This window comes from Zootoca vivipara, chromosome 3, assembly GCF_963506605.1.
Source record: "Zootoca vivipara chromosome 3, rZooViv1.1, whole genome shotgun sequence".
NCBI classification, from domain to species: domain Eukaryota; kingdom Metazoa; phylum Chordata; class Lepidosauria; order Squamata; family Lacertidae; genus Zootoca; species Zootoca vivipara.
Window position 1 is genome coordinate 80,833,998 of NC_083278.1, and position 12,163 is coordinate 80,846,160.

The 12,163-nt window shown below is 42.4% G+C and overlaps 1 protein-coding gene across 8 annotated transcripts in view; it reads left to right on the top strand.

The window, feature by feature from the left end:
* BIRC6 (baculoviral IAP repeat containing 6) overlaps nucleotides 1-7,135 on the top strand; it is a 142,621-nt gene extending 135,486 nt beyond the window's left edge. For all 8 annotated transcript variants that reach the window (XM_035108256.2, XM_035108258.2, XM_035108260.2 and 5 more), the window contains 2 exons: nucleotides 4,344-4,478; nucleotides 6,456-7,135. In XM_035108256.2, the coding sequence (XP_034964147.2) occupies nucleotides 4,344-4,478; nucleotides 6,456-6,635 (315 nt within the window). In that variant the 3' untranslated portion in view covers nucleotides 6,636-7,135. The remainder of the gene's footprint in view (nucleotides 1-4,343; nucleotides 4,479-6,455) is intronic.
* The last annotated feature ends 5,028 nt before the right edge of the window (nucleotides 7,136-12,163 follow it).

The window sequence follows — 12,163 nt, forward strand, 5'->3', positions numbered from 1 at the left end:
GCAAACCTGATATTTGTGGGCCCCCACCTTGGTCATCAGTTTCTGAGGAGTTCTGTGTTACAGCAAACATATCAATAATTGTCTCACAGTTAGAATTGAATGTGGTCTGCCACTGTGTGCCACATTGCCAGAGTCAATTTTTGAATAGTCAGGTAAGTGCAATTTGAAGTAATGTCAAATGCATGAGTTCACATACAGCCCTTATACCTTTGAGAAACCTGTTTTGGTCAGGATAACTGCTTCCATCTTAAAATACCTATTCTGCCTATCAACTTTAACCAAAAAAAATGTTTGAGCAGGAAAAAAATACTGATTGCATCTCAAACTATGAATCCATCCCATATTGGTGTGAGGATTGTGTGGCAAATGGAAATAGCTGACCACTATGAACAGCTGAATGGCTTAATTTTCTGTCTAATGTTGGTATGTACCGTAGTGTTTCTCCTGGATGTGAAAATGGCCACAGGGAACTTCTCTGTTTGGTTTGGTTAGGGGGGGACGACGACAAAACCTGAGTCTGAAGAAAAATAGTTTCTATTGCTGGTAGTAATTCATCTAGATTCCCTTTTATTTCAGTATTTTAATTAAGATGCCATCAGGCTGTGATCTACTTCCTCCCCAATGATATTTGATACTGCTAATAAATTGGCTAATAATGTAGCCAAGCGAGAGTTCTGACATTTGTCATAAATTTTCCTTGATCATTTCATGCCTCTAATTGACTATAAAGGTGTACATGTCAAAAAATTAAGGTTATTTTGCAGTAGGGAATTTAGTACCTTGCCTAGCATCCAAGGAAATTGGACCAAGGGTGATTAATGCAATAATGGTGAAACAGACATGCCTAGAAAATTATCTTGGGGCGGGGAGAGCCAGTCTCATGCTATGGTTGCAGTATGTCTTCCCACATACTTTTACCTAATTTTTAAACTACTTACATAAAAAAATTGAGCTATAAATTTGAATTATAAAAAATTATGTTTTGTTCATAGCCAACAGGACTTTTTGCATTTTATGGGCAGGTTGCAGGTTATGAAAACTTGAATAGTGCACACGATATATTGGCCATAGGCACACATAATAATATCCTAGGCCTGAGCAATACCCCTCCTGTCCTTTCCTGCAACACGATTAGTGTTCATGACTAGTAGATAGAGATTGCAGTGAAAAATCTAACTTCTTTTATGGTCAGGGGGCACCATAAGAATGCCAGTAATGCTTTTTGCTGAAGAAGTAATTAAACCCTACTCACAGACACTCCCTTGTGATTTCCTCCCTTTGCACTTCATTTGCTGTAAGTAGAATAATGAAGAGTTTCAGACTCAGTGCTACACTGAAAATGCCTTTGACCCTTTACAGCGTGGCAAGGACAAGCCAGAGCACTAGCTTCTGCTTTTTAAGGCTATGAAGCACTTAAGACACTCTAATAAAATACATACTTGGCCCTTTCTCTGTATTAGACATAGGTTCCCATTCTTCTTGGCTTATTGCCAGACTTGGAAGTGACCTTGCAGGCTTGCATCTGGGGCAGGAGTTGATAATACACTGCCTTGGATTTGCTCAAGTCCCACAACACAAACTCTCTTGCCTCCCATCATCCATTTGCCAGCCACATACGAAATTATGTAAAGGGGATGGGAAATCCAAGAGGCTCCCATTGTTACAGTAGATATTTATGTATAGTAGTCTAATTCTAGCACCCACACAATGCAGACATATTTGTATATATGTACATATTATGTAGTACTTATTTGTAATAGGTACAACAATGCACATTATCTTAGCTTTCTGGTGGCTGCAGGTATGTAAACTGCCTTACCATGCAAATTGTCCAGTTTCAGACATTAACCTAATAGAAATAAACAGACCAAGTGCATACAAATTGCAGTTCAGGGATGTGGATTGTGCCACATGATCATACGTTTTCAGAAAGCCCCCTGCCTTCATTTACCAGTTCTAATCATTGCTAATTAAAGTTCATTGTTAATATGAGGATTTTGGAAGCAGCTGTTTTTAGCCATTGGTAAGTCGGTGCTAGTGCAAGTTTAACCCTGTTGAAAGGCAAAAAGAATTCACACCACTGCAGAAAAAGAAGTACACTATCTTGTGTTCTGCTCCAAATTGCTTTTTAGTTATGAGAGTCAGTGTGTACACGTACACTGCCACAGAGGTAAATCAGAATAAGCATCTCTGTTTTATTTCAGATAAAATAGAGATTTAAACCAGTAATAAATTTATTGATTAAAATCAATAGCTTGTTTACCAAATTGATTATCAAATATGTGTTAAATGCAGAAACACTATCTGAAGCCATTCCATGCTTTTGTTTAAATGGAATTTTAAAAATAATTTGTTGAACAGTTTAGGTAATTTGATTTAATGTCACAAACACGCACACAAATAACAGTTAAAATATATAAACTGAGGTACAGCTTGCCTTTACCTTTACAACATGTGTAAAAGTACAACTTTGGGACACTGTTGTATTTGTTAAATATAACTGATCATAATGGGGAACTTACTGCACAAATATCAGTCTGCCCAATGAAATTAGTATTACTTACTATAGCAAGAAAGCCTGTAAATACTATACCAAAGAGCCAATACGTACAATAAGTACGCTAACAGAAGATTTCTTTATTCATTTGTGGATATGTTTGCCCTTAAGAAGAGAACAAGAATCGTCTGGTAATTTTTGAATGTTGAAATTGATTATTTTCAAAAGTATTGTTCTTATTAGATAATTTTGCTGATATTTTATATCTCTGTGTTGGATGCATATTTGGATTTCTGATCTAGTTTGGGCAAAATGCCAAATTTTAATCTAGCTCACATTAATCTGCAGTTATAAATCACCCCTTTGGTATTCAAGTGAAGATACCATTTATTCATGATAAATATTGATTTTTATTAAAATTGGCAGAAGCCAATTGGGTTTGCAGTTAAGGGAATTTCTACTTTTGCAAAAAGTAACCCATTTGATCCCACAACCTCAAGATGTCCCAAGAGACATTACCTAGAGGCATCTTTGCTTACGTGCATACTAAGCACATTATTTCAGTCTGTTCAGATATACCGTATTTTTTGCTCCATAGGACACACTTTCCCCCTCCTAAACAGGAAGGGAAAATCCCTGTGCGTCCTATGGAGCGAAGTCACCGCACGGCAGCAGCGGCGGTAGGGCAAGCGGGGAGAAAGCCCTTTCTCCGCACTCGCCCATCTGCCCCCGCCCGCCTCCTCCGCTGGCAAGAGCAAGCATTGGGGTGGTGCGCCTCTCCCAATGCCTGCTCTTGCAAGAGGCAGGCGGCAGCAACGCGGAGGGACAAGGACAACCGGCGAGAAAGCCCTTTCTCCCCTCTTGTCCTGCAGCTGCTGCCTGCCCCTCCGCCCCTGCTCTGTGAAGCATCTGCCGCTGCCGCTTGCAAAAACCTGCTTTTACGAGCGGGGGGGGGGAGAGATGTTTGACACAGAGCAGGGAAGGAGGGGGGGCAGCAGCTGTTCCTTCCCTGCTCCGTAAAGCATCGCTACAGGGCTTCCCCTTTCTCCCCCCTTTTTGCCGGTGTAGGCAGGAGCGGGGGAGGCAGGAGAAGCCCGACAGCATCGCTACCAGGCTGCCCCTTCCTCCCCCGTCGCTGGAGTGGTCCCTCTGCCGCAGCTGCCTCCTCCGCTCCCCCTCCAGCGCCCCCCTTCCCAGCCTTTTAGAGGAGGAAAACCAGGGGGAAAATTATTCCTGGTTTTGCTCCTCTAAAAACAAGGTGTGTCCTATAAGTGCGTCCTTTGGAGTGAAAAATACAGTATACGGCTTTTCCCACAAAACGTGGCAAAGAAATGAGGACATTCTCCAGGTATATTATAATGATACAACAGAACACAATCGGTCTAAACCAGGGGTCAGCAAACTTTTTCAACCGGGGGCCGGTCCACTGTCCCTCAGAACTTGTGGGGGGCTGGACTATATTTTGAAGGGGGGGGGAAATGAACAAATTCCTATGCCCCACCACTAACCCAGAGATGCATTTTAAATAAAAGGACACATTCTACTCATGTAAAAACATGCTGATTTCCGGACCGTCCGCAGGTCGGATATAGAAGGCGATTGGTCCGCATCCGGCCCCCGGGCCTTAGTTTGGGAACCCCTGGTCTAAACAGTTGTTACTTTTGCATCATATAGTTGGCCATTTCTGGTATCTAAATATGGTGTTTTAGCTTACAGATTCATGCAGCAGCAGAATAATACAGCCAAAGCTTGGTCGTTTGTTAGCAGAGGGTGCACAATTAAAATGGTGTTACTGTTCAGTAATTTGTACCACTATCTTTTTAACTTTCAATCTGCCTTTTTACAGGTTATACACAAACACTTCTACTTGAAGAGAGTAGAAATCATGGCTCAGTGTGAGGAGTGGATAGCAGATATACAACAGTACAGCAGTGATAAACGGGTAGGCAGGACTATGTCTCATCACGCTGCTGCTCTAAAGGTAAGGTTCACAGATGAGATTACTGCCCATGATTCAGTAAAACCTTTTTGATGCCTGACTACTAACTTCAGTCATAAAAGCTGTTTAAAACATTCACTGCACACCCTCTAAAGACTTTACACACACACACACACACACACACAAAATGCGTCCACATTTTTCTTGTTCCTCCCACCACTGTATGCCTTTCTTGTAATTAGAACATACTGGAATGCATCAACTAACTTGCTTCCATTTTTATTTAAAGCCGTTTTTTCCCTGTGCTAACTTTGCAGTTCTAGAAACAGGAACTGTGACAAAAATGAGTTCATCTGCGTCAGGGGAGAGTGGCAGCTCTGTGTCCCCTCCATCTTGCCTCCATTAATAAGGCACATTCCTACCAACAGCAGCCAGTGGGGAGGAGCAGGGATGTGGAAGCTCACAAATCAGTGTCATGTCATACATTTTGCCTTACTAAGTGTTAAGAGAGTGTTAGAAAGGGTTAGAGACGCAGCTGTGGGGCCTGCTACTTTCCACAACAGGTTGGCCAAAACACAAACTATGAGCTTTCATTGTTGGTCTGGTTATATTTTCTATAGTAATATTTGCTTTTTGAAGTTAGTCCTCCAACTAGTCTGTCCACCAAAGCCATTTTTAAATAAAACATTGTTGCACTTGCAAATCCTTGCCTATAGCACGAGGAATCTATGGTCTGCAGAGGTTGTTGGACTCCAACTACCATCAGCCCCAGGCAGCATGGGCAAAGCTCAAAGGTGATGGAAATTGTTGTCTAACAATATCTGTAGGGCCATTGGAGCCCCATCCCCCTGCATAGCCTTATGCGATCTTGGCATGTGGATGGAACAAACATGGGCAACGACAAAGCCTTAATCCACACACACATGCATGTTCATCACTTTGATGTCTGCAAGTGTGAATGTCAGCTTTCCATTCATCAAGGTATATGGCATGCAATAGCTTCACTAAGACGTACCCTAATTCATTTTCTGTGTGGTTTAAATACAAAAGGCAAGGTTTTTAGAAAACCCATTGCAGGCACACCTATACGCTACAGCAGGCATCCCCAAACTACGGCCCTCCAGATGTTTTGGCCTACAACTCCCATGATCCCTAGCTAACAGGACCAGTGGTCGGGGAAGATGGAAATTGTAGTCCAAAACATCTGGAGGGCCGAAGTTTGGGGATGTCTGCGCTAGAGTCTATAACCCTGTTCAAGCATTATTAGAACTGGGCTTAAATAGCTCATATGGTGCTGTTGTGCCTACGTGGTGAACCCACCCCAACATTCCCACCCACGAGTTTGTTGCATTGACCCAGAAGGTCTAAGGGTAGGTCTAAACGTTCAAAGTGGGTTCTACTGAAATCCCCTGTGCTGCTTTCAGAACTGGTTCTTGTTTTATGATGTGAGCACAAAGACCTGCTGCACAGAGTTAAAGGGTAAAGGGACCCCTGACCATTAGGTCCAGTCATGACTGACTCTGGGGTTGCGGCACTCATCTCACGTTATTGGCCGAGGGAGCCAGCATACAGCTTCCAGGTCATGTGGCCAGCATGACAGCCGCTTCTGGAGAACCAGAGCAGCACACGGAAACGCCATTTACCTTCCTGCTATTTCCCTATTTATCTACTTGCACTTTGATGTGCTTTCAAACTGCAGGAGCTGGGACTGAGCAACGGGAGCTCACCCTGTTATGGGGATTCGAACTGCCGACCTTCTGATCGGCAAGCCCTAGGCTCTGTGGTTTAACCCACAGCGCCACCCGCATCCCCGCTGCACAGAGTTACTCTTAATAATCTTCCTGCAGCTTCCATTAGTAGTAGAGAATAGCAAAAATACCAACTACTGTCACCACATGAAGACTCCAAAGCTTTTATTGCAGCAGTTTCTCATTTTGTCTGTAAAAGTATTGCAGTATGGCTGCACCTAAATTGCTGTGAGTCAGCCCCTTTCCTCACTATGAATTTGTATGTGCACAGCGTCACACAGCTCAACTGCGGGAAGAGCTTCAGAAACTCCCCTGTCCCGAAGGCCTGGACCCAGATGCTGATGATTCAGCCGAGAAATGCAGTGCCATGACAAGTGCTGAGGATGCTCTGTTGCACGAGCAAGTCAAACCGAGCAGCAGTAAAGACCTCCCAAGTGACTTCAAATTATGAGCTGCGTTGACATGGACTTGATAGACACACGAGGCTTTGAAGCACAAGCCAAATATGTCAATATTTGTATCTAAGAAGCTAATTATGTAATAGGTAATGAAACTATACTATGCCCTTCAGGATATACAGATTAATTCAAGATGATCTTTTATTTACCTGTACAAGAGTGTAAACTTTTTTGTGCTTTTATTTCCAATTGTGAGAACCACTGATTGGTATGTTTAAAAAGTTATGTATACAAGAATGGATAAATCACTGCTATATAAGGGAAGCTACCTTAGGAAAGAATGTTTACTGAATGTTTATATTTTTTTTTTTTACTTGTAGAGTGAGGGCGGTTGTAACAAAGAATATATATTGGTCATTCTTACAGCTACTATTTAAAGTCGGACAGTTTTCACTGAATTTGATAGATTTTACGTTTGGCCATATCTCCATTCTCATATTTGATTTCTAAAAAGAACCTCCTGTATACTTCAATAAAGGTCAAATGGACATGCTCCCTCTTATGATTTACTGGTACCTTTTTTAAAATAATCTGCCATTCATTATAGTTGGAGACTTGCACTTGTATGACTGAATTTACTACAGTCAACATATTTAATTTTATGCTTAACTAATTCTAAAAATGCAGATGAAATAAATGCACATGGTTTTACCTCAGCCAAAATGTGGACTGCTGGATTCATCTTTCATAACTCTTTATTAACAGCTGGATGACTTCTGCTCAAGAAGAGCAAAAGGATGTTATGACAATGAATTCATTAAGTAATTTATATGAGGAAACCCCAGTGGAAGTTGTTACCTTCTGGTCCTTCCTAATGACTAACACCCATTAAAACATAATAGTCTAGTTCTGGAACATTTGTGTGAGTTACATATTATGTTTCCAGAGCTATCTGTCAATTTTTAAGCAGTTTGCTGGCAGACACAATATTGCATACTGAATAATTTTGAAGGTTTCTTATCTAGTTCAAAGGATCAGGCCAGGTGTGTTGTGGCTTCAAGATAAAAGCAGCAACCAAAGAGTCTCTAATTTTCAGTAGTATCTCTTCCTGTGGCACTTAAGGCCACAAGAACAATGTTGATCAATCATTGCTTATCACGGCCATGCTGGCTTGGGCTAACTGGACCTCATCAACTTCTGGAGGGCCACCAGTTCTCTAGCCCTGTGTCATATACTCTCTGAACACTTGGGAAACAGCAGCTGGCAAAGCACCTTAGCCCTAGTGATGAAGCACTGAGGTAAACTTTTATGCACATGGGTGTGTTAAACACACATGCAAGCAGAAGGTAGGTGCTACTCATTTTTTAATTAATCATCAATTGAAACTGAAATAAGGACACAGCAAAGGACATTGTGTATGTCAGGAGCTAAATTGCAAGCAGGGTGGGGTGTGGAATCCTATGCTGTTAAAGACCTGAAACTTAGAGGAGGTAATTCTGTAGAAACTTACAGTTCACGCTGCTCTCCTTTATCAGGGAAGCCTTGAGTGGCTGGCTGCAGTTAACCTAGACAGAAATGGGACAGAAAGTAATATACAATTATACACTGATGAAGACCACAGTTCAGACCTAGCAAGTGGGAAAGTCAGCTTATAAACAACCGTAGGGTTAGCTTTTTCCATGTCACTGTAAATTCAGCTTAGGTTTTAAGTTCAAGTAAGTGTATGGAGTTTCAAGAAGTGAGGCAAAGAGTGGTGATGTGTGAAGGCATTACTAACAAAAGTTAACAAGTAATTTCATCCATCTACAGTTGGATTGAAAAGGGAAAATGCTGATATTCTAACAAAAATATGTTACCCTAAGATCATCTGCTATATCCAAACATGGGAAAGTCGCCAATATAATTCCAATTTTTAAAAGGCAATCCTGGCAGTAGAAGGCCTTTTCCATGCAAATTGGTGGGAAACATTATTTAAGATAAATTAATAAACATTTAGAAGAACAAGTATTACTGAAGAAGAGCCAGCATGGCTTCTACCAATGCATACTCCATCTGTATAACCTTTTGAGAGAGTCTTAAAAAGCATGTGCTAGGGGTGAGTCTGTAGACACTGCCTACTTAGACTTCAACACAGCTTTCAGTGAAGATCCTCTCCAAAAGTATCTGGGTAATGTCCCATCATCCCTAACCCCTGGCCATGGGCTAATGGGAACTGGAACCCACTGAGACCCATATTTGACAAGCTCAAGATAAGATGGCAGCCCATCAAGGATCACAAATGACAGCCTATTAAGGATCAATAATGAATTTAAGAATAAATGGACAGAAGAAATAGAGTAAGACTAAATGGACTGTTCTCACAATTATATAAAAAGTGGAGTCCCCAAAGATCTGTAATGACACGTCTGCTTTTTAACTTGTTCATAAATGACCTAGAATTATGAGTGAACAGTGTGGAGGCCAAGTTTGCTGATGACATCAAATTATTCAGGTTACTAAAAACAAAAAAAGCATAATGAATAACTCCAAAATGTTCTCTCCAAACTGAGTTAAAAAAAACAAATGTCTGTTGATATGAATAAAAATGGTGTACATTGGGGCAAAAAATCCAAACTTCACATTTATACTGATGGATTCTAAGCTAGCACTAGCTATACAGGAAGGAAATATTGAATTCTGATGGATAGCTCAATGAAAATGGTGACCCAGTGTACAACAGCAGTGGAGGGCGTAGATTCATTAGTAAAAGATATTTAAAAACTCTGCCAATATCATAATGCCCATTTGGAATGCCACTTAGAATTCTAGCCACTGCATCTGAAAAGGGGTATTGTAGAACTGGGTAAAGTGCAGAAAAGGGGAAATCAAAATGATCGTGAGAATTATATGACAAGGTTACAGTGTTTGGGGATTTTAGTTTAGGGGAACGACACGCTATAGATTTATAAAATTGTGCATGATATAGAGCAGGGACATCCAGCTCCCAAGAGACTGTGATCTACTCACAGAATAAAAAACTGGCAGTGATCTACCCCTTTTTGCGGGGGGGGGGGCAGGTCTCAAAGTTGTTGAGCTTTTTAAAGGGAGGAAAAGGGAAAGTTGCTAACTTTAAAAGATCGCTGAGGAAACAATCAGCCATCGGCCTCACAGCGAAAATACCGTCCTCCGTTTCAGCAATCATGCAAAAATGGAGGAGGGGGCGGGGATGGATGCTATTATGCCACCGCAAAGGAAAAGGAGCCAATGATCAACCGCGATCAACCAGAACCTCCCAGGGATCGATGGACTGGTTGGACATCCCTGATATACAGAAAGTACATAGAAGTGTTTCTGCCTCTCGTAATACTAGAACTTGGGATCATCCAATGAAGCTGAATGGTAGTATATTCAAGACAGACAACAGGAAAAAGCCAAGTACTTCACAAAGCATATACAGAATTCACTTTTACAAGATGTAGTGATGGCCACCTACCCAGAAATATTTAAAAGATTAGACACTTCCTAGAGAATAAGGCTATCAATTGCTACTAAAGGTAAAGGTACCCCTGACCATTAGGTCCAGTCGCAGGCGACGACTGGGGTTGCGGCTCTCATATCGCTCTGTAGGCAGAGGGAACCGACGTTTGTCCGCAGACAGCTTCCAGGTCATGTAGCCAGCATGACTAAGCTGCTTCTGACGAACCAGAACAGCACACAGAAACGCCGTTTAGCTTCCCATCGGAGCGGTACCTATTTATCTACTTGCATTGGCGTGCTTTAAAACTGCTAGGTTGGCAGGAGCAGGGACCGAGCAACGGGAGCTCACCCCGTTACTGGGATTTGAACCACCGACAAGGTCGGCAAGCCCTAGCTAGGCTCAGTGGTTTAACCCACAGCGCCACCCACATCACCCACTATCAATTGCTACTAGTAATGTTCTATCTCCAGGATCAGGGGAAACATGCCTCTTAATAGCCTCTGGGAAACAACCAGAAGATTGGTGGTTCAAGCCCACCCAAGGATAGTAGTGGGCAGGACAGGGGGTGGACTAGATGACTCTTGGGGGTACCATCCAACTCTACCATTCTATGAATAGCAGGACAGAGCTACTGTGCTCATGTCTTGCTTATTTGCTTTCCACGGGCATCTGATTGGCTGCTGTGGGGAAACAGGATGCAGGACTAGATCCAAGTTTGGTTTGATCCAGCAGGGATCTTTTCTTAATGTTTCTAGGGGGCAGGGACAGACAGAGGCTTTTATCACTACTGTAATTGTTAGAGCTAACTGTGTAAGTGTGGTTGCTAAAGGTACTGCAACATGTAAAAGCTTGTTCAAGCAGTGTTGTGTAAAATGTTGGTTTTTAAAACATCCTCCTACAGCCCCCCCCACAGCCATCATTCATTGTTCACTGAAGCCAAAAACGTGATACCATACATTTCAAATGCATGTTAGTAATTGTCTAGGAATTTTCATGACGTAATCGGAAATTGGGACAAAGGATACTTGCCAAGTATTTTAATTATTAAAAGTTAATACAGGGGATATGTCACTAAATACTCATGGTTTTATGGATGCTAGAAGTGAAGTAGTCTCAGCTAAAGGAATGTGGAGAGATGCAGCACAGTGGTTTTGACTGACGTACAGTAATTTGCTTAGTACACTTTTTTTCTTCTATGGAGGCATGTTTCTCCACATAGTTTGCAAAGGCCTTTAGTAGGACACCCTAAGTAGAATTGGCAAGACAAGCTCTAGATTTTAGGCAATAACTACCCTGACAGGGATAATATAGGCATGTCCCTCTGCCAAGCTTTTATGAAGTAACTAGCTGGCCCTGCCACGCGTTGCTGTGGCTCAGTCTGTTAAATGGAGACTCAGAGTCCCCCTTCAGACTCCCCTCACCTTCAGAGTCCCCCTGTTTTACGTGTGTTCTATTTACGCAGGCGCATCCCTGTGACTCCCCCCACCCTGTGCTGATCCATGACGTATCCCGCCCCCTCTTCCCCCCCCCCGGCTTATCCCTGTGATTACCCTGTCCTGACCCATGACATATCACGCCCCCTCTTCCCCCCACCCCCGGTTCATCCCTGTGACTGGTCCCACCGTGTCCTGACCTATCCTGTCCCCTCCTCCCCCCAACTCCCACCCAGGCGAGTCAGTACCTCCATTCAGCCTAGTCTGTAAAGGCTTCAGCCTAGTATGTAAACGGGAGCCAAGGTGCTGTTGAGAGGGAAGGTTTTATAGGTGCAGTACCAGTATAGCCGCTGCTAGAGGGCACTGGTTTGCAACCTGGTTCTTTTCCCAGAATGCATTTTCGTCTGAGTGGTGTGTTTTGAGACACGGGGTTTTCGGGGTTTTACCAGGCACAGGTGTGACTTCTGTATTTGAAAATGGTACGGGTTTACTCTCATGTTCGCATGCGGCATTGTGTCAAAATTTGAATGCAATCAGTCAAGCGGTTTTGGTGAAACGTGGATACTAACCGACATGGCCAGTTTACATCTATATACAGTGGTACCTCTACTTACGAATTTAATGTGTTCCGAACGCACATTTGTAAGTCGAAAAAATTTAAATCCTATAGGAATGCATTGGGAGAAAAAAT